Source organism: Ostrea edulis, chromosome 9, assembly GCF_947568905.1.
Source record: "Ostrea edulis chromosome 9, xbOstEdul1.1, whole genome shotgun sequence".
NCBI classification, from domain to species: domain Eukaryota; kingdom Metazoa; phylum Mollusca; class Bivalvia; order Ostreida; family Ostreidae; genus Ostrea; species Ostrea edulis.
This window is the reverse complement of record NC_079172.1, coordinates 59,771,344-59,796,041: the sequence shown is the minus strand read 5'-3', so window position 1 is coordinate 59,796,041 and position 24,698 is coordinate 59,771,344. Positions and strand designations below refer to the sequence as shown.

At 35.5% G+C, this 24,698-nt stretch overlaps 1 protein-coding gene across 1 annotated transcript in view; it reads left to right on the top strand.

Moving 5' to 3' along the window:
• Positions 1-24,698, top strand: part of LOC125658272 (uncharacterized) — a 72,664-nt gene that overhangs the window by 8,135 nt on the left and 39,831 nt on the right. The window contains exons 4-7 of the mRNA XM_048889492.2: positions 575-753; positions 5,782-5,948; positions 8,668-8,792; positions 18,782-18,864. Of these exons, the coding sequence (XP_048745449.2) occupies positions 575-753; positions 5,782-5,948; positions 8,668-8,792; positions 18,782-18,864 (554 nt within the window). The remainder of the gene's footprint in view (positions 1-574; positions 754-5,781; positions 5,949-8,667; positions 8,793-18,781; positions 18,865-24,698) is intronic.

The window sequence follows — 24,698 nt, the reverse complement described above, 5'->3', positions numbered from 1 at the left end:
TTAAAGGAAATTTTAATTCAAAAAGGTATCTAATATATATATATATATGATAAATCATTTAAATATTTAAGGTAATTCCACCCTTCTAGAATTATAGGTTAAATCTTTTATCAATTAGCACAATATACCTGTTATCAACGTTAGAAAATTACAATTTTCTTTAAACAGCATTATCAAAATTTCACAAAAAGCTGGTTGTAACCATGTAATAATATTCATAACAATTTCATGAAACTATTTCTTAAAAAATATACAAAATGTTGGTGAAAAATTTAGAAAATATATCGCATAATAGACTGGACAAATAATTTAATGAAAACAGAGTTATTGCCCTTGAATTCAATGTTTTGAAACATATAATTGATTATTCATATATATCTTAGATTTTTGAAATATTTTATGATTAATAAGATTTTTCACAATAACTATTGAAAAAGACCCCAACAAAATGTATGTTCCTGTCATGCATAAATCTTATTAAATTATTGACTTTGCAAAATCTTATGATGTCACAGGGGAGGGTGGAGATACATTAAGTCTGATTTTTACATTAACTTCATCATTTCTGAATTAGATTACGATGTAAAACCGCTGCTCAGCATTCCGGGAAACAACACGAATTTTCTAGAGGTCTGGAATAAAGCATTGGTCGGACAGTTAGATGGGTTCGCAGATGTGTTCCTTGATGACGTTTTGAGAAACTCAGACATTGATTGGTGGAACAAGACGAAGTTGTACCACACACCTGAATACGTAATTATTATTTATCAGGATTTTAATTTAACCATGTCGCTAATCATATAACATGTAACTATAATTGTAATTGATATTGTAATGAATCAGTCGTGTATCACAATGTTCTTTTATTCAGTAAATGATCGTCAAGAAAATCCTGTATCGTAATATTCATTCTAGCAAATCTTTGAAATAATACCAAAGTCATTAATCCTGGTATTCATTCAACGAAGTCGTATTCCATTCAACCAAGTCGTATTCCATAATAAGCATTCATTCACGCCATTCATCATAATGCCCCTGGTCTCAAGTTCAAGGAATGGTAGAGGTCATTTAGGTCAAATATTCTTATATAATTGAAATGAGACCAAATGACTCGTACAAGTCATTTCCTGTAAATGATCATAATTTTATACATTTATTTAATAATTTTATACATTTATTTAATAATGCATGCATTCATTTCCGAGTTAAAAAACAATTATAATCCTCAAATCACGTCCCTAGAATATTTGCTTCCTAAACAAGAATTCAATCTGCTATATAAGGTGGCTCCTAGTAGCTTTTGATGAATACGCAATCATTTCAAAGTTGATAACATTAGTCATCTATCTTTTTTTGAATTATCAGAAAAGAATAAAATGACTTGGGTTAGGAAACAAATCATCAAATGAGCTATATTTTCTACACATTTCAAAATCTATAAAAGGAAAGAATAAGAATGTAAGGTATTGTTATGGGAGAGTTGAACTCTATTCATGTCTGTTATAGGATTGAGAGCTGTTATTAAAACAATAAAATGCTTTCTTGGTTATTTTATCAGGTGATGAAGGTACATGTAGCTAGCATTGCAGAAAACAATCATAATACGGGTAAACGGGTTATGTTAATTTTTCTGCAATGATTGCTACCTTCATAATCCGATAGAACAACAAGAAATAAATGTTATTGTCTATATATTTTTAAAAACTAGATATAAGTAATGAAATAACATATCGTTGTCATGAACATTTCGTTAAACGGAACAGCCAAAGCACCCTTTGATCTTGACGACACTCCATATTTGGGATGGTCACGCGGACAGAGGGAACTAAAAACAGGATGGAACTAGTTTGCAACAAACATGAATTTTATTGTCTATGATGAAAGCAATGTCAATTACTAAAGAAATATAAGAAAAAAGACTCAGTGAATTTAAAAATATAGTTGTAAATGTCCTTGACATAATCTTCTTCGGATTTTTGATAAAACAACCTTATCAAACTGCAAGACCTTAGGTATTGAAACATATTCATGCTATGAATGATATAGGCAAGGTATTCCTATTATGACGTATTATGATAACTTGTCCGTGGGTATGATCTATATAACATATTCCTGCCTATATTGATATGATATTTACTGTTATGATTTGTTGTGTTTGCATATTGTTTAACGTCCCGCCAAAGAATTTTTCATTTACTTACGGGAACAGGGAGGGGTCTTAATCGTTCCACTCCTGCTGTGACACGGGGCCTCGGTTTTTGCGGTCTCATTTAATCGCCTTTTACGACAAGCAAGGGGTACTGAGGACCTATTCTAACCCGGATCCCCACGGCAATTTTACTGTTATGTCCTTCATTGATAAGGTGAAGATAACGAACATTGATCAAGCTCATAAATCCTATAAAGAGTACAAAATGTAGAATACGGCAAACCTGGAATGATGACATGCATACCTTGGTTGTGATGACGTCAACATTCTATCCCCATGGTCATTCTTGATCTTTCCATAAACAAAGATCCCAATACGATAAACTGGCATACTTTTTCTGTAAATATTGGAAAGTTCCAAATAATTTTTTGGTTTTTAGAGCTAATCGTTTGTAAAATACCAATTTAAAAAGACACTACATCTGTACATCTCATTTTGCTCAAAAGTCATGAAATGACCATTTCGCCACAACTTTCTCAAGTTTTGTTTCTTAGTTGAATGCATGGACATTGCGCAAATAATATTTCTAAAGCTTAAAAGCATCGTTTCATCACATATAATTATACTTTTTGACGACCCATAATAAAAGACTCGAGTCTCCTTTCAATATTGCGACACATGTGCGCAGAAGGTAAACATCGCAGCATGGCGTCCATTGGCAGAGCGTTTGGTGGGTAGACCCAGAATTCTGAAAGATTATGCGAGAAAAGGGGTAACAATGGATGGGGCGAAAAACTCAGGCGCGAACTAAAATTTACCGTTAGTATCAGTATGACCGTTGGATATACGACATACGCGGGGCTAGTGCAGGTACATTTGTATTGATTGATAAAGGACAAATCTCAACACTGTAAATCTTAGTTTAAAAACACTGCTGTGTCAATAGGAACACGAAGTTGTTACCGTTAAAATAATAATTAATCATTACTTAATTAAAAGAAACGTAATGTTCCTTTAATTGAAAAAGTGGCTATTCAAAGGGACCCCGAAGTCGTATTTAAATAATTTTCTTTGAAGGGGTATGGGCACAATTATTGATAGTTGATTGATTATAGAAATAAAGATATTCTTTGAAAAAGTGGAATAAAAATACTTTTTACACAGGGTACACTTTGTATTTACATAAAATCCGTCGCCCAAAATCGTGTTTGTACACAGGGTGTTTGGAGATTTGGCACCCAAAATGGCTAAGTGTTTTGGTTAATACTTAACTTTCGCATCCCTCTCTTCGGAAATCCTGGATCTGCCACTGTAAATGCATGTGTAATGATTCTCATCTGCAAAAAGCACGTGTTGTGTAATCCGAGATTCCTCTGACTCTTAACCCCGCTTTTATTTTGTGACTTCTGCGGGGGAGAGTCAGAGCGGACTCCATATTGAAAAGTGGGAATTCAGCGACACCAGCTGGTGTCGCTGCTTTACCTACCTCTTACAACTTTATTTCGCGGATCTATCTTCCAAGACGTGAGAATTCAGTTATCGGAAGATTATTCTACAAATACATCATGATTAATACGATGCTATCGCCGTTTAAACAATGGAATTTTGTGTTTACATGTGCTGACGTCATGCGCAAAGAAATCAAATGGCGAGGCGGCGACCTAATTCAAGTGATGCTCCATTTGTCAGTGTTAGGGCCGTTTAAACGGCGATAGCATCGTATTAATCATGATCTATTTATAGATTTATCTTCCGTTAACTGAATTCTCACGTCTTGTTAGATAGATCCGCGAAATAAAGTTGTAAGAGGTAGGTAAAGCAGCGACACCAGCTGGTGTCGTTGAATTCCCACTTTTCAATATGGAGTCCGCTCTGACTCTCCCCCGCACATGTCAAATATAAAAGCGGGGGTAAGAGTCAGAGGAATCTCGGATTAGTGTTGTGTGTACTTGGATAAAGTCTCCAAAAATGCCCAATCCTCGTCCGCGCTTTTTTCATCACCCATTACCATACATACAGTTTATTTGATATTATACATTTATTGCATGATAGTGAGGGATATATAATATCTCCCTCACTATCATGCAATAAATGTATAATAGCAACGCCCGAGGGGAATATGATTTTTCTTGAGTGAATAAATCTTCATATCTCCCGAACATTCATGCAATGACTTGTTTATTATACCGAAACAAAGCAAGACTACAAAAATGTATTTGAAATTGGAGTCCGCTCACCTATACATTGCACATAGCTGAGATCGCCCTCACGGTGATACCGGCGCGGTATTAACGTATTAGAAGGTACAAACAACAAACTCCGATGAAATGATAACCAGTTTTTGTATTTCCATTTTCCTTGAATGTTGATTTTTTGTTTCAACTAAAACCTGGCGATTGAACTGTGTATCAGAGACCCACATATGTTTTGCCTTACGAGCTATGAAAGTACAATGACTCGGACTTATTGTGACGTCACAATAAACTTTGTCTACCTTGACGTTTTAAAATTCATGGAGAATTATCGAAGCTGCCCATTAGGTTAAATATGATGGGGAGATATGATGTTTGAGATGGAGATATGAAGTTTTATCATCCATGGCACGTGACCGTCTAGACCAATCAGATTAGATGTTGCATAGAATTCTCATACTAAGGGATGATAATAAATAAAGTCATCAAAACTGTTATGAGTTATGACGTCACATCGCGTACAATTTTGCAATATTGTAATAAATATTCACGACATAAGATATTTACAGATACTTTCTTTCGTTTATGTAAAATTTATTGTACACATGATGTGCCACGACCTCTGTAAGACGCCCCTCTGTACAAAAAGTTCCATACAAACGAGAAAAAGTATTGTAAATATAACTGACATTAGCCAGGAAACCACATGCGGAAGTGAGAACACCAATATTTCTAAAATGCATCTCAACATAGGTTAATCAAAATCAAATTAGGAAGTGAGCACGTTGTAAAACGTTAATTTCCCCCCGCTGAAGACATAAACTGTGGCGTCATGTCGATAGTCACGTGACCTGTAAACATAAACAGAGCTCGTACCTCGTTTTGAAAAGCTTAGATGTCTCAAATACATCTTTTTGCGTCAGGTTTTGGTATTTTGATTTGTTGCCATGTTGCACACGTATCAAATACTATCATATATTTGATTAAATATCTCAGTAACTCCCCCCCCCCCCCCCCCCCCAATTCAAGTCCCTCTAAAAAGGAAAAATGCATTTGTTGTCATTCAAAATGACGTGATGTAAATATACATTAAAAAGTCCGTGTTAGTATGAAAATGTCTTTGAATTCCGGATGATCTTCAAAGTACAGTTGAGAACAAACCGACGCATTCAAATTGTTCAAAATTGTTAGCATTGATATGATTTCTATCATTTTATCAATAAATGTTTTAAAAACACGCACGATAAAGATGTGGAAAACCAGCTGCAGTGTAGTATCTGTTTAACGACAGGATTGTTTGCCACGATTTATGAGTAGAAAGTCTGGACGAATTTAACCACGGTCGTTCAAAATGTAGACGAATTTAATCACGAATATTCAAGTACTTTGATTGCATGTTCATCAAAAGACAATTGGTAATACAAGCTTATTTAAATGAAGGTTTCAGTGATGTTGTTTAACCGGTACGGACATCCTCTCTGGTCAATCGACTTTTTCACCAATGACACCAACTCGGCAAACGTGGAGGACTGGTTGAGGAAGGAGCGAATACTTCCAAACAAGTATTTTACTAATTCCATGAAAAACAACGCTGCAATAAGCATAAGGTATGTGAACATTATGGAAGCGCTATCCCGTTAACGACCTGTATGGCCACTGCGATGACACAACGGCACAGAGACGGTGACGCGATAGATCTTCACCCCATACTTCATCGTATCATCGCTCTACACCCCATACATCATCGTATCATTGCCCTACACCCCATACTTCATCGTATTATCGCCCTACACCCCATATATCATCGTATCATCGCCCTACACCCCATACTTCATCGTATCATCGCTCTACACCCCATACATCACCGTATCATTGCCCTACACCCCATACTTCATCGTATTATCGCCCTACACCCCATGCATCATCGTATCATCGCCCTACACCCCATACATCATCATATTATCGCCCTACACCCCATACTTCATCGTATCATCGCTCTACACCCCATACATCATCGTATCATTGCCCTACACCCCATACTTCATCGTATTATCGCCCTACACCCCATACATCATCGTATCATCGCCCTACACCCCATGCATCATCGTATCATCGCCCTACACCCCATACATCATCATATTATCGCCCTACACCCCATACTTCATCGTATTATCGCCCTACACCCCATATATCATCGTATCATCGCCCTACACCCCATACATCATCGTATCATCGCTCTACACCCCATACATCATCGTATCATTGCCCTACACCCCATACTTCATCGTATTATCGCCCTACACCCCATACATCATCGTATCATCGCCCTACACCCCATGCATCATCGTATCATCGCCCTACACCCCATACATCATCATATTATCGCCCTACACCCCATACTTCATCGTATTATCGCCCTACACCCCATACATCATCGTATCATCGCCCTACACCCCATACATCATCGTATCATCGCCCTACACCCCATACATCATCATATTATCGCCCTACACCCCATACTTCATTTTATTATCGCCCTACACCCCATACATCATCGTATCATCGCCTACAAGTCGACAGAAGGATAGCATGCTAGTGAAGATGGCGAGATAGAGTATTGCACCTTTACGACATCGTATTATCGCCGTACAGTTTTAAAGTAGGGTCATTCGTTAGTGAACACTGCGGTCGTATCTCCAAATTCCTGGTAATGCAGTTACCATTGCAGGACCACTACATGTAGGAATGGAGTTGTTTACTTCTAGAAAAAAAAACAACCTTTTAGTGTACAGGATAGCATCTCAGCCACGCACAATTCAGATAATGAGTTGTTAGACGGTAACTTGTGTAATTAGGAATACAAAGTATATATAAGTACTAGTATAACGACCTTAGTTTCATACATTCTTTGTAAGACGAATGTTAAGATTGATTGTATATTGTTTACCTTTCTGCTCGAGAATTTTTCATTCATATCGAGACGTCACAATTCCTAGTAAAGGGCTACAAAATTTAGGCCTGTGCTTGGCGCTTATGGCCTTTGAACAGGGAGGGGACTTAATCGTGCCACATTTACTGTGACGTGGGGCCTTTCTTTTTGTGGCCTTATCCGAAGCCACCGCCCCATTTAGTCGCCTCTTACGACAAGCAGAAGGTACTAAGGACTCATTCTAATCCGGATCTACATGCGACATGAATGTTAAGATTATTGAATCCTGAATAGATGTACAATAAAAATTTTCGGGGCGTGGTTCAAATATTATATACAAATGTACTCAACGTAATAGATGTATGTCAAGCCCTTAAGGTAGCTATTGATAGCTAGCCCCCCAAAAAACTGCTCATTGAATTTTTTTCAATTTTATTTATTATAACATTTTGACTTTATCCTAAAACATATCAAAAAATCAACAAAAGTAATCAGGTTAATTTTCGAGGAAAGCGAAATTGAAATTCCCTCTTTTGCAGCCCCAAAAGACAAAAAATGCCAAAATTGAGCAAATTAACACAGAAGCCAATAAATTTTTTTATTGACACCAAAAATATTGTTTGTCATATATAGTTATGTAAATTAAACACAAACAGATAAAAAATAAACATTGATTACAAATTCAAAATGCATTTAAGGAAAACATTGGGATGATTCGACTTGGCAATTGGCCAAATTTACCCTAAATATGGCGTTTCTCAAATACTATCAGGCATGCATTTTCTGACAACAACACAAGTCTGCTCATAAAATTTCTGATTTTATTTCATTTTTACAATAAGTCAAGTAGTATCTAAAATATTGAATAGAAAAAAATAGACCAAATGAGGTTTAATCTGAAACTATGTCAGATTTTGCATTCCCAAATTACCACATTGAGCATTCAAACTCACAATACTAGAAGTTTCTATAAGCCACTTAAGAATGATATATAGTGTGTGCTATTGCAGTTGACCTTTTCGCACTCACAATGATTGCCTAAATATTTTGTTATTTTTCATACAATTTCTTGTAATAACTGGACCAAATCTATTACCTATGCATAGTTTTTGATAGAAATTTATATCACTATACAGTATAATACACCAAATATGTTTAAATAACCATTTCATATTTCAATAAATAATTAATATCAATGGAAAGAGACCCATGGATCACTACATGTAAGTCCATCTGAGTCATCTTGCCCTCACAGAAATGTGCGTCTTTCATAAGTTTAAGATTCTATGACAGAGTAAGGAATTCCGGAAAATGAATTCACGTGAAAACATACAATTTTTACTGATCACGTGGTTGCTATCCGTCGCTACCTTAATGCTGTTTTATTTTTTTTTCAGCGATGAAAAAATAACGATACGTCATAAACAGGAAAACAAAGTCTGGTTTGCGCATGGAAATCTGAACAACCGCGAGGCCAGGGTGACAGTATTTGACCCACAGAGGAATACAGTTGGACAGTCCGGTCAGTTATGTTATAGCATCATAAGTATCATAAAAAAGACCATACCCAATGCAGATTCATAACATTAAAGATCATATGAAGTATATGACATGAAAAGTCATACCATATCTTAAAAATTTTCAGTAAAAAAATAGTTAAAATACACATTCTTCATAAAACAGATAGTTTTGGTCAGAAAGGATTTTCTGTCGCGTATATTGAAAAGATAAATCTATGACATAAATATGAATGTTGTCTAAGTCTGCTTAATGTTTTCTGAAAGGAAAATCGTTAAAATAGCCTGTGTTAAAATTAAAATTGCGGGAAAATGTCATCTTTCTAAGTTTAGGTCAATGTGATAAAATTGGGGAGTACGATATTGAATTGCATCGGTCAACTTGCACCAGAGCACATTTTGGAAACACATACTTCACTGGGGTTTGAAGTGGGACAGTCATGTGATAATCCTGTGAGGGACGAACGTCTCCTCAGTAGAATTGATCACATGACCGCCCATTTCAGGGCATGATTTATATGTAAGTTAGAAGTACGTGAAAAGAAGCATCGAGTACGCAGTGATATGAAATCATATAAGTCGGCAGGAGCTGGTGGTTTTGCATGGAGGCGTTTTGGGGGTTTCTTGGCGCCTTTGCTGTGATATATATATCTATTAAAGCAATACTAGCTCTAAATCTGAAAAAAAATTATTTTGTTGTAAAAAGGTGCCATTATGATAGTTATGTGTGTAACTTTAACCATAATCATTGATAAAATAAAAAAAAGTTTGAAGATTTTATCAATCTAAAGATTTCGGTTCTGTTGAATATATAGCATTATATAGAAATCAATTTATGTTCGGGAAGACAATAATTTGATTTTACTTCATTCAGAGCCTCTGAATAGATTTTGTAACACAAATATCAATTACGAAAGTTTAGATACCTTATTTTTTCTGTCATTAAAATAGTAAGTCATAATTTTACAACAAAACTTTTCGACACCAAATTGACAGCTAGTATTGCTATAATTGTGCATATGAATGAACAAGTGACTAATAATTTTTTGGGGGTATAACACATAGACATGGTTCAATTGTAAACATAAAATTTTAAAAAAACCCATTGATAACATTTTCCAGGCTTTATCAAAGGTTGGGATATTGGTTGTCATAAGACATGTATACGTCACTGTGTAATACAAATAGGAAAAACACCAGGCCTTTTATTTCCTATAGAGTGGGCAAAGGTGTCAATTGGTCGTGGTTTTTAAAAGACAAAAATCCCTGAAATTGTCAATTTTGATCAATAAAGTGAGTAGAATGTTTAAAAAAACATCACATCAGCTATTAATCAGGGAGGAGATCTCTTGGAGTTTTTAATGCCCCCTTGAAAGAAAGTGCTTTGCACCTGTCGGTCAGTAGACCACGTGTTGTTCCGCTCATTATCGAGAACCATTCACTTGATCGTAATGATATTCCATTTGTGAGTTGGTTATGGGTAGATTTTCAGGTCAAGGGTTAATCTACTCTGGACATAGGAAGATACTGTCCGCTCAATATTTTGAGAACGCTTTCCTTGCCAGAGGTCTAACTTGTTACATTGCAAGGAGTAGATGACCCCTATTGAATTTGATGTCCATGGTCTAGGGTCAAACTGGACATAGGAATATACTGTCATTTCAATATCTTGAGATACCCTTTGCATGTCAGACATCATAGTCGGTACACTGGTACATCATAAGAAGTAGATGACCCCTATTGGTTTTTAGGTCAAATTGTCAAGGGTTAATCCACTCTGGACGTAGGAAGATGTTGTCCGCTCAATATCTAGAATTGTTTTGACACTAATATCAGTCAAATGATGCATATGTATAACAATTTTCAATTTTTGCACCCACTTTTTTCTCTGTTCTTGGAGATATTTATTTGATATTTGGTACACCGCTTTGCCATGGCAAGTTACAGATCAAGTACGAATTTTGTCTCAGTCTGTTAATTTTTCACTTAGGTATGGCCCTTGGACTTAGAAAAATAACACGAATTATTAGTTTACATCCACGTTTCTTATTTCTGTAGATAAAAAAGTACTACACTCATTAAAACTTCTAGTCATACAACAATGGAGGTAAATTATTCATGATCACCTACATTCCACAGTTCATTGACTTGGTTAAAGACTTTAACCTAATTATAATTTTGTCTTTTTTCCTGGCCTGGTCTTTGTACCTGAATAGTAGTTGATTTCCAACCATTCCTAACCTGGTTCCCCAATATTCCCCTTTACCATAACCTACACAATGGGACTTTGAATATTATTGCGGTACAATAATTTTTGCGACCGATGGGGGACTATGTATTGTCATGCAATACTCTCAAGATGCTTATTGAGAACTACGTCAATGGTTTTTTGTGTGCCAAAGAAGCCGTAATATCACTGACACGGAGCATCATGTTATGTTCAAGCCGACGAACTGATTGGTTAACAATGTACTGCCGATCTTAAACCAAATTCTTGCAGTTCTTCCTGGTCCTTCAGAAACACAGCTGAAGGAACTGGAAACACATTTTTATTTCTTAATTTTGATTAAGAATTTCAGTGCGAGAAAAGGAATGTGTAGTAAGAATGACAAAGATGGTGGTTTTAAGATGATAAATTAGAAAATGTCATTATGACTTAAAAAGAACAATGAATTAGAATCTTTTTTAAACTTCAATATCAAGAAAAGAATGTGAAAAAAAGTACGACATGAAGAATAGAATGTGAAAAAAGTATACGAAGAATCTGCTTTGGAAGAATGTTTTAAAATTCAGTATCATACATTTTTGCATGATTGTGAAGGAGATTTGAAGATCTACCCCTCCTAATGATATTTCCTGAGGGGCACGTCTGCGGAACATATCCTTCTTTGGGGGTGAATAGATCTTTATATCCCCCTCACGATCATGCAATGATTTCGTTTTATTATATCGAAACTAAGCAAGTCTACAGTAGTGCATTTAAAACTTGGATTTGCTCATTTATATGTGTCTGAGCTCGACCTAACGGGGGCATCGCGCTTTCAAAGCGTTATAACGAACAAACAATGACATATAGTGATATGAACATCATTTCTTATGTTTCCTTTTTCCCCGAATTGCTGATTATTTACATAATCTGTGTATCAACAGAAACCAGGTGATTTAACTGTGTATCATAAACCCGAATATTAAAAAAAAGTCCTTTTGTGCTTTACGAAGTAATGAAGTTCATTTACGTGAAATAAATAAGACGTATTGTGACGTCAAAATAAACTACATTTACCTTGATGTACAATTTATAGAAAATGCACGAGGCTCTCAAAGGGATGAAATATGTTGAGAAAATAAGTTTTGGGGTTTATGAATTTTTATTCTCCCTTGCACGTGACTGTCTAGATGCAAGGTGAAGATAACGAACAGTGATCAATCTCATAACTCCTATAAGCAATACAAAATAGATAGTTGGGCAAACACGGACCCCTGGACACACCAGAGGTGGGATCAGGTGCCTAGGAGGAGTAAGCATCCCCTGTTGACCGGTCACACCCGCCGTGAGCCCTATATCCTGATCAGGTAAACGGAGCTATCCGCAATCAAAATCAGTGTGCCGAGAACGGCTTAACAATCGGTATGAAACACGTCAGACAGCATTTGACCCAATGCGAGGTTGTATTGACGAACTAGATCGTTATAACAACCATATTATAACAACGTTATACGCATAGATCAATCAGATAACGTGTTGCATAGAATTATCATATTGAGGTATGATCAATACTTTTCGGTGAGAAGTTGGACACATATTTTCAATGAACATCTCTTGTTCAAAATTAATATAAGATTGAATAAAAAACATTTTTGAAAAGAGAACTGGATGCCTTAAGATGCAAATATGTACTTACCCACTTTTCCCGCCTTAACGAATATGTTATTGTATCTGCTATATCAACATTTAAATCGACTGTGTATCAGATTACATCCGCTACATATACACACAAAAGGTGTCACCCAATTTTTAGAAAATTTTGATAGAGAATTCTACAGATCCAACAGAAAAAATCCAATAGAATCGATAATTTGATAAAGTAAATCATGAATGGGAAACTATCATTTCCTCCATTTAAAAAGAGAATTGGATGCCTTAAGATGCAAATACAAATCTTACAAAATTGCAATCATTTAGAATGATTCATACGATTGTTGTCATATGATTCCTCATAAATAGTAACCTTCGCCAAGCGCCAGATATTAAATGTCAGTCTGGGGTCTTGTGTAGCAGTAGGCGTTGACATCGAGTGCCACGCATAGGGCAAGATTTGTGACTTTCGAACACGAGATGTATATTCAACATCCAACATACAAACAAATAAACATAGCATTCATTCGATAGACACCCTTATGGAGAGCTAAATATTCCCTCAATAGAGATGCCTATACATACATGTGTAGTTATCTTGTACAGTTAAGGTAGTACTTATGTCGCCGACGATGTAAAACATATGTCTTGTCTCCGCAAAGTATGTACATGTCGTCGCCAACTACAATGTGTGTACCATTACAAATGGAAAGGTGAAGATAACGAACAGTGATCAATCTCATAACTCCTATAAGGATACAAAATTAGGAGTTGGGCAAACACAGACCCCTGGATATACAAGAGGTGGGATTAGGTACCTATGTGGAATAAGCATCCTCTGTCAACCGGTCACTGCCGCCGTGAGCCCTGTATCTCGATCAGGTAAACCGCGTAATACGTAGTGAAAATCAGCGTGTAAATGAAATACTAAATCTCGGCTTCAGAAATCAAAGTGTGGTGAAAGAAGTCCGGAAAACAAAAATTAAGAAATTCATCGAACCGTGAAATTAAGTCTTACAATTTTGCAAAAATAGGTCAACCGTAACAAAAATAATACTTGTTCTCTCATATCTATGTATGCAAGATACAACTATCCTATGAAATAAAGATATGAAAGAGCATAAGACTTTTATGGGTAGCCATGAAATATAAGGTAATTCCACCCGAGGGTTGCAAAACGGTAAATCCCGAGGCTTTGCCGAGGGTTTTACCGCTTTTTGGAACTCCAAAGGTGGAATTACTTTAATATTTATGATAGGAAATATCTTTCATTCCTTTCTTTCATAGGATATCTGTATCTTACATATACATGCGTAGACATGAGAGAGATTTCTTTCATATCACGTGACATTGTCACAAGTATGAATAGTTAATTCGTCTGTTTTTTATATAAATATGATATCCAGCATCCCCGAAATTTCGGCCTTTAAAAGTACATATGACTTTATGATGAAAATAAGTACACATTGATAAAAACAGCCAGTCACCTTAAATTACTAACGAAATTTATCTTAAGCGAAAAAATCGTGTGTTTCATGGAATGCCCCTCCCTCACCAATGAGTCGAACTTATGGCATTTCGAAAGCTCTACTACTATATCCGCACTCCTTCTTCCAACGTCCACATGTGTCTCCGATGTAACATGCCTCCAAAGTAGGCCTATATGCGACCTGAGCCCGAGTAGGTTTGGAAACGAAAATAAAATCCATGTCTATGTCCACTAACTAAAACACTTGGGATATGTTTTCATACTCGTCGTTAAATACATGTAACCGTGCATTTGATATCAGTATTATAATGCTGCTTTGAAAAGAAAACATTAATTTGATCACTTGTACTTCGCGTTGTACTGAAAGACTTTCCCCAGATGCCATTCCCATATGCCAAATGATGTCACATGTCATCCCGATATTGATTTAGCCTAAATTTTAGGCCTAAAGTGGAAGATAAAGATAACGAACAGTGATCAATCTCATAAGTCCTATAAGCAATGCAAAATAGAAAGTTGGACAAACACACACCCCTGGACACAACAGAGGTGGGATCAGGTCCTTAGGAAGAGTATGCATCCCTTGTAAACCGGTCACACCCGCCGTGAGCCCTATATCTTGATCAGGTAAACAGAGTTATCCGTAGTCAAAATCAGTGTGCCAAGAACGACCTAACGATCGGTGTGAAACACGTAAAACAACATTTGACCCAATGATAGGTTGAATTTCAAATTAGATCTTTATAACGACCATACAATTTGCGAAATGCTGACTTTAAACGAGACTGTTGAAACCCCTGCACCATCAACTTGTTTGGCAATAGCCTGCATCGATTTAAAAACCAACCATACGCAAAACAACCTCATGCGTATCGAGTCTGTTGAGAGATATAAACACCATATGTAGGTGAAAATGGAATATTGCTACATAAATGCAAGGTGAAGATAACGAACAGTGATCAATCTCATAATTCCCACAAGCAATACAAAACAGATAGCTGGGAAACACGGACCCCTGGACACACCAGAGGTGGGATCAGGTGCCTAGGAGGAGTAAGCATCCCCTGTTAACAGGTCACACCCGCCGTGAGCCCTATCTTCAGCTGATCAGGTAAACAGAGTTGTCCGCAGTCAAAATCAGTGTGCAAAGAACGGCTTAACAATCGGTATGAAACACGTCAGACAGCATTTGACCCAATGCGAGGTTGTATTGACGAACTAGATCGTTATAACGACCGTAGAATTTGCGAAATGCTTTCCTCAATCGAGACTGTTGATTGGGTTGTTAGTTTGCCGTTAACATCTACTTTCAATAAGATATCAAAGTATGAAGCAGAAGTGGACGACTCTGTGGTGTCTTTTATTTCCAGTTCACTAGGATACTGTATATCGAATCGACATATGAATGACAATTATTATTGGTAATAAATAAAGCGTTGTCGATATATCTAAATGTCGAATTGAAGGCCACAGCAAGATATATTTTCTTCTCGCATAGAAGTTTTTTGTAATAAATTTTGTTTCATATGAATATAGAAAACAGGTCAGCTAACAAAGGAATACAATTCGTGCCCATATGAATTCCAACAGAGTGTTGGAAGACCTGATCACCAAAGATCACGAAAATATTGTCAATGAGGAACTCCAGGATATTGTTTTAATTCAACTTCAGAGTACTTGTCTCATTTTTATTACGTGTCAGTTTTCTATATACTATAGTTAGATTTTTATAACTAAATGTTTTCAAAAAATATATGATAAAAATCAGCACAATTACAAGTATTCTTTTGTTTGTGTGTGCAGACATGAAAGCATGTTTACTAATCTCTAGGTTTTTATTCAAAGAGGAATAAATCTAATACTATTCACTCAATCATTAATCGATTTATTTTCTGTTAGCAACAGTCGCCAAAATTAAGGTCGTATAATCCATATTTGGGGTAAATTTTAAAGTACAGCGAAGATAAAATCAATTTGAAAATTCTCAATATGACGTCTCTGGGCACAAAGAAAACGAAAAATGATTAGAAATATGAGAAAAAATACTCTTTTATAGAAAGCCATGAAATATTAAAGCCTCGGGTTTTATCGCTTTTTTGCAACCTTAAGGGTGGAAATACTTTATATTTCACTGCTAAAAATAATCTGTCTCGACCCATTAGGTAACCGTATCTCAAACTTATATTATTAATTGAAAGCATAAAAGACAAGAGTACCGCAAACAGTACATAATACGCCCGTGAAATGCTTACATAGGGTGTTTTTCTTGTGCTATAATTTTTATAACTTTGCTTCAGGTATTGTCAGCCATCATGAGGCTGTGACAAACTTTCATATGAACAAAGGGTCTTAGCTTAAAAACCTAGATTTCCTCAAAATGGACCAAGTTCAACAACCTGTATTTTTTTCAAAAATGGACGAAAATCAAAATCCATCCCACATGTACATCTTCAGTACCTATACAAACACTCCACAAAATAAGATGGTCCTCACTCGAAAACTGTGGGAGGAGTAGGGCTGACAAATTATGTACCTTCCATAGAATATTAATTTCCAAATAGACTAAGTTCAACAACCTGTAATTTTCTCAAAAATTGTAGAAAATCAAAATCCATTCCACATGCGATGTTCAATACCCATACAAACACTCCGCAAAACAAGAGATGTTTGTAAAACACATATGCCCCCCATGGTGCAAAACTGAAAAGGGTTATACACACACATCATTTAATTGATAGTAGTATCATCAATTCAAAATATTGAGCAGACAATATCTTCCTATGTCAAGAGTGAATTGACCATGTGAGCTAAATATCAATAGGGTTCATATACTCCTTATGCTGTACCAGTGTACCAAGTTTGGTGTGAAGGAAGCAAATAATTCTTAATATATAGGCGACAGCATATTACTATGTCCAGTTCAACAATTGACTTTTGACCTCAAAATCAATATGGGTCATCTTCTCCTGAAGATGTACCAGTGTATTAAGTTTGATGTCTGTCAAGCAAAAGGGTTATCAAGATATTGAGTGGACAGTATATTACTATGTTCAGTTTGACCTTTGACCATATGACCTCAAAATCAATAGGAGTCATCTCCTCCTGAATATACACCACTGTACTAAGTTTGATGTCTGTCAAGCAAAGGGTTCTCAAGATATTGGGCAGACAGTATATTCCAATGTCCGGTTTGACCCTTGACCTTTGATCATGTGACCTCAAAATCAATAGGAGTAATCTTCTCCTGAAGATATACCAATGTACGAAGTTTGATGTCTGTCAAACAAAGTGTTCTCTAATTATTGGGCGGACATTATATTCCTATGCCGAGTTTGACCCTTGACCTTTGACCATAGGACCTCACAATCAATAGGGGTCATCTACTTCTTAGTATGTACCAGTGTTCTAAGTGTGATGTTTTTCAAGCAAAGGGTTCTCAAGATATTGAGCGGACATTATATTCCTATGTCCAGATTATATTGACCCTTGACCTTTGACCTTTTGACCTGAAAAACAATAGGGGTCCTCTTCTACTCATAACCAACCCACATATGAAATAATATAATTTTCATCAAGTGAATGATTTTCGAGATATTGAGCGGACATGTGGTCTACCGACCGACCGACTGACCGACGGGTGCAAACCAATATGCCCCTCTTCTTTGAAGGGTGGCATAATAAGAAGGCTCTCACTTGAAAACTTTGGGAAGAGTAGGTTGGAAAAATTATGTACCCTCCATATAATAATTATTTCCAAATAAAGGGGCAAAACTCCCGAAGAAAAGGTCGAAATGGATCAAAATTGCAGTATGATCTAGAGTGACCCACAAAGAAGCTACACAGGATGTTTCAGCATGATATGTGAAAGGAAAATGAAATTATAAAGAGAAAACCCCGAACGGACGGACGGACGGATGGTCGGACGGACGGAGGTACAGACATCGCTGTACCATAATACGTCCCGTCTAAAGACGGGAGTATAAAAAAGGTTCAGAAAACTATATTCGACACAAAGTTCCACGTAACTCGCAAAACACTCAACAATGACGAGATTGAAACTTGATACGTAATGATACAGGAGTAAACAGCATACTAATTTTCAGCTTTCTAAATCAAAGCATGATGAAAATAAGTGCGGAAAGCTAAGTGGGACACACGGACAGACAGATGGTTGATTGATTGTATCTTGCTTAACGTCTCGCTCGAGAATTTTTCCCTCATTTGGAGACGTCACCAAGACCGGTGAAGGGCTTCAAATTTAGGCCTATGTTCGGCGCTTACGGCCATTGAGCAGTGAGGGTTCTTTAGCGTGCCACACCTACTGTGACACGGGACATCCGTTTTGAAGGTCATCTCCGAGGACCCGTGACATTCACACCTGATGCGTTTGGCGATGTAACTGTCACTGCCTGTTTTAACGACTTAGGTATGTCACGGCCGGGATTCGAACCCCGGCCTTCCGTGGCGAACGCTCTAACCTCTCGGCCACCGCGGAGGAAGAGAAATATATTGTCTCCTTTGGTGTCACCGGTAGGGGATGCAAAGCAGTTGGAAATGCAAAATATCTACTTTGTTTCAGTTATTAATGGTATTGAAGGGAAAACGCACAGTGTAAATATTTGGGTAAGAAAACGTATAATTCTTTTCAGAGACTCACACGGAAGAGACTTATCTTAAATGTTCTGAATATCACAACTCAGAAAAGTGCAAGATGAATCTTTCCAGGAGTGCGGTAAGAATTTCTTTTCGATGCTATATGTTTAGGATGTATTTTGTTTATTCAGAGTTTTGCGTCTCTTCGAGAATCTTATATTGATGTTTATTTGACAGTAATTGTTTTTATGTTTATTTTACACTGATGTTTTGTATGTTTTTTTTACACTGATAGTTTGTATGTTTATTTTATACCGATGCTTTATATATTTAGTTTACACTAATGTTTTGTACGGTTGTTTTTTCTCCACTAATAATTTGTAAGTTTAATTTACACTAATGTTTTTTTTTTTTATTTTTTTTTTATTTTTACACTAATGTTTCGAATGTTTATTTTACACTGATGCTTTGTATATTTATGTTACACTGATGTTTTGCATGTTCATTTTACCCTGATATTTTGAATGTTTATTTTACACTGAATTTTGCATGTCTTTACACTGATGGTTTGCATGTTTATCTTACAATAATGTTTTGTTCATTTTACACTAATATTTGGTATGATTATTTTACACTGATATTTTTCTATATTTATTTGCTTCCTCCAGAACAAGTCTAAGAGGACTTCAAATTTGCGCTCCGTCCGTCTGTCCTTCCGTCCGTCTGTCCGTCAGTTCAGTTGTCCACACTCTTTTTCTCTGTTCTTGCAGATATTTATTTGATATTTGATACATTGTTTTGCCATAAGAAGTTACAGATCAAGTTCGAATTTCGTCTCGGTCTGTTGATTTCTTACTAACTTATGGCCCTTGGAGTTGGAAAAATAGCATGAATTATCAGTTTTCCAGACATTTTGTTGTGCTTGCAGATATTCATTAGATATTTGGTACATTGCTTTGCAATAACAAGACAAGTTACATATCAAGTTTGAATTTGGTTCTGGTCCGTTTACTTTTCACTTAGTTAGAAAAATAGCATAAATTATCAGTTTTCCTGACTTTTTTGTTATGCTTGCAGATATTCATATGATATTTGTTACATTGCTTTGCCATAACAGGCTACAGATCAAGTTCGAATTTCGTCCCGGTCTGTTGATTTTTCATGAAGTTATGGCCCTTGGACTTAGAAAAATAGCATGATCGAATTATTAGTTTACATCCAAGTTTCGTATTTCTGAAGATAAGAGTACTACACTCATTAAAACTTCTAGCATAGTAATACAACAATGTAGCTAAATTATTTATGATCACCCACATTTCATAATTTAATGAGTTAGTTAAAGACCTAAACCTGATTAAAAATTGTCTTTTTTCCTACATGGTATAATCTCTACTCGAATAGTAGTTGATTTTCAGCCATTCTTATCCTGGTTCCCCAACTCCCCTCTTTACCATAACCTACATAATGAACTTCGAATATTGTTTCGGTCCAAGAATTCTGCAACCGGGAGGGGACTATGTATTGCCATGCAATACTCTCACAATGCTTGTTCTACAGTAGTGTTTTGTATGTTTATTTTACAATCATCTAATTCTTATTGTATCCTTGTGTCTGATTGGGCAAATTCCAACTGAGGAACAAAGGTTATTTTTGTATAACCTGGATTGGTATGGGGACACAAACCCTTGACAACCAGATGCTGGAACAATGTTTTTCTTCTCTCTCTAAATTTACATCGCAGCACTGTTTTCAGCCTTCTATGGAATAGAAAGTCAACGTGTACAATAAGATACTTCGGTTTGATACACATATTGTTTTCTCGTTGTTAATTAGCATCTACTTGTACACAAATCACTGTTATAAATCATCTTTCTTTGTATGATGGTCGAATAATAGATTAAAACAAAGATATCATGTTCGAATTAAGCATTGCCTTGTTCATTTTGAAATACATATCTTACTGGGGAAAGGGGAGTGTGTTTCATTACTTGATCATCCTTTCAACAAAGCAAAACAAGCATACGTCACATTTTATCACATGACGTCAGTCACATTGACATGTGGATACTATTAGCGACAACGTTGCTTGCAAGAGTAAGTTTTCGTGTAGTAGAAATTTTCACAGAGTTAAAAGCCGCAAATTATTGCATTTTCTGATATTTGAAGACTTACTTTGGGTAGGCCTAAACATTACAATTTCCCGTATTTTCTCAGCCTGTCAGAGATGAGCGACTTCAAAGTCGATTTCTAAAGGGCGGCGATATACACATTGCATGCATAGTCTACACATATTTTCTGTCAAGACAATTTTCAATTTGATACAATATTTCAATAAATAGGCTAGGCTCCGTAGAACTAAGATTAAAGATGACAACCTTCACAGCTAGACGCTTCATCGTTGTTGCTAAGTGAATCATTGCGCGGCTCAGTTGACTTGTATTTCTCCGAGTTTATTTTGATAAACGAAGGTTAGTATCTTTGTCTCCTTCATTAAATTATAAGGAATTACTTTAATTCTTGGGCAAATTATACGAGTATGACCTGGTTTGGACCAGTTTAAGCTTTTTTCATAATCCGCTTCGCTGCTCGTATAATTTGCCCCAGAATTATACGAATGTAACCTGGTTTGTGTTAGTTTATGGTTTAATATCATCCGCTTCGCTTCGCGGATTACAAAACGTAAACTGACCGAAACCAGGGTATACTCGTATAATTTGTTCTAGAATTAAAGTCATTCCTTAAATAATGTTTTGTAAGTTTAATTTACACTGATGGTTTGTATGTTTATTTTACACCGATGTTTTGCATGTTTTATTTACGTAATATTTTGTATTATTTTACATTAATGTTTTGTATGTTTGTTTTACGTAATGTTTTGTATTATCTTACACTGATGTATTGTATGTTTATTTTACACTGATGTTTCGTATATTTATTTTACACTGATGGTCTGTATATTTATTTTACAATGGTGATTTGTATATTCATTTTACATTGATGTTTTGCATGTTTATTTTACACGAATGCTTTTTATGTTTATTTTATACTAATGATTTGTATATTTATTTTTTACTGATGGTTTCTATGTTATTTTACGATAATGTTCCAGAATGTTAGTCATTCCTTAACTGATATTTTATAAGTTTATTTTACACTAACGTTTTGTAAATTTATTTTAAAATGATGGTTTGTATTTTTATTTTACACTAAAGTGTTGTATGTTTATATTACACTAATGTTTTGTAAGTTTATTTTACACTAATGTATGGTATATTTATTTTACACTGATGTTTTGTATGTTTATTTTACACTAATGTTTTCTAAGTTTATTTTACTCTAATGTATTGTATGTTTATTTTACACTAATGTTTTGTATGTTTATTTTACACTGATGGTTTGTATGTTTATTTTACGCTGATGGTTTGTATGTTATTTTACGATAATGTTCCAGAATTAAAGTAATTCCTTAACTAATGTTTTGTAAGTTTATTTTAAACTGATGTTGTGTATATTTATATTATACTGATGGTTTTATGTTAATTACGGTAATGTTTTGCATGTTTTACACTGATGTTTTGAATATGTATTTTAGACTTATGTTTTGCATGTTTAGTTTACACTGTTAAGTTGTATATTTATTGTACATTGATGTTTTGTATGTTTATATTACAATAATCTTTATTTTACATTAATGGTTTGTATATTCATTTTATACAAATGTTTTGTATGTTTATTTTAAACTGATGTTTGTATGTGTATTTTACACTGATGGTTTGTATGTTTATTTTACAATGATGGTTTGTAAGTTTATTTTACACTAATGTTTTGTACGTTGATTTCACCCTGATGGTTTGCATGTTTACCTTACACGAATGTTTTATATGTTTATTTTACACTGATGTTTTGTATGTTTATTTTACACTGATGTTTTGTATGTTTATTTTACACTGATGTTTTGTATGTTTATTTTACACTGATGTTTTACATGTTATATTTACGTAATATTTTACACTAATGGTTTGTACGTTTATTTTACACTAATGTTTTGTGAGTTTATCTTAGAATGATGTTTTGTATATTTATTTTACACTGATGTTTTGTATGTTTATTTTACACTGATGTTTTGTATGTTTATTTTACACTAATGGTTTGCATGTTTTTGTTATATGTGCCATCTGAGAATTTTTCACTTATATAAATTATCACCAATATTTATTTATGCATGCCCATCAGGACCATAGCAGTGATAATTCTCTATCGTTCCCACGCCTAACGTTACGCGGGGTGTTTATGACAACGGTGTAGCATTTGAGCAGGGAGGAATGTTATCGTGCCACACCTGATGTGACACGGGGTCTCGGTTGTTGTGTACTTATCCGAAAGATTTTTGACAAGAAAGGGGTACTGAAGACTTAATCTAACCCGGATCCCTAGGGAACCAAAAATAGGAAAATATCTAAACTTAATATCGGACACATATCGATATATATATCGCAGAAGATGTTGTGAGTGCATTGCATTCACTGAAGTTTGCGACCTGAATGATGTGTACTGAGCAGGGACCAGCGCTTTCTATTATCCTCTCCTAACTTATCAAACTACACTGAACACCAAACATTTAAGGTAGATGATGTGACTAAACATTTGAAATCACTAATGAGGTAGATACAAGTACATCAAGTTTTTAATTAATTATTGCTATGAATTGTAAGAACATTGAATATGATAGTTATTCAAGTCTTATAGTTATACAAAATCTGATATGATAGCCCCCCCCCCCCCCCCCCAATTATATGTAAAGCATTTTATTTATTATTGTAGACTTATAACCCACATATTTTTATTTAGATATTTATGTCCTTTGGATTTCCATAGCATTAGATCCTAGGTTTAAAGGTTTGCTTTTCCTTGACGAAATTATGAAGCTGCTATTTTCAATAGAGTAGCTACCTAGACTGTCGCTGAAAATTCAAAATAAACCAGTATTTATTTTTCTAAGTACATGTAGATTATATTATGTGACATTTTGCCGATATGTGTTTAGTGAAAATGTATATCTTGAATAAATGCTACAATTGAATGAACTTCCTCATTAATATAATAAACCGCAGCCGTGGTTTAGAGGTAGAGCGTTCGCCCCGCATGCGGAAAGTCGGGGTTCGAATCCCGACCGCTGCAGACCCAAGTCGTTAAAACAGGTAGTGACAGTTCCATCGGCATCAGGTGTGAATGTCACGGCTCCTCAAAGATGACCTTAAAACGGATGTCCTGTGTCACAGTAGGTGTGGCGCGCTAAAGAACCCTCACTGTTCAATGAGCGTAAACGCCGAGGATAGTTGTAAATTTGAAGCCCTTCATCAGTCTTGATGACGTCTCCGTAGTAGTGAAAAAATTTCAAGAGGAACGTAAAGCAATATACAATCAATCAATCATCAATATGATAAATTCATTTTCTTAATTGTAAATGTTGTACATGTAGCAAGGGATTACACAAGGTCCATTGGATTGATTGTGTCTTGTTTAACGGTCCTCTCCAGAATTTTTCACTACCATGGAGACGTCCATTGGATGGCTCCCATACTTAAAAGTAGTTCAACCTGAACATTACCTGCCTCCACAATATCTGTTTGATAACTTTTAGCCAAACAATGATGATATAGGGTATAAATCTCCTCCTGCTAAAAGTTTTTTAGATGAACTCCTTGGTGTTTTCATCCAAAAAGTTGAATATCTCCCAGAGAAATATACAGAACAGAATGTAAACAGAGATACCAAATTAAGCACAGAGCCTTGGAAGCAATCTGTTAGAAAGATCGTCCATTTTTTTAAATATCAGACATTGGCATGTTTAGCAACGCTTTACCTAGGAATCCCAGCAACTGCTGTGTCATTAGAAAGTTTTTCACTGGTTATCTTGTCGCAGTACCCAGGGCATGATCAGAATGTATTAGGACATGATGGCATTTTTGAAAA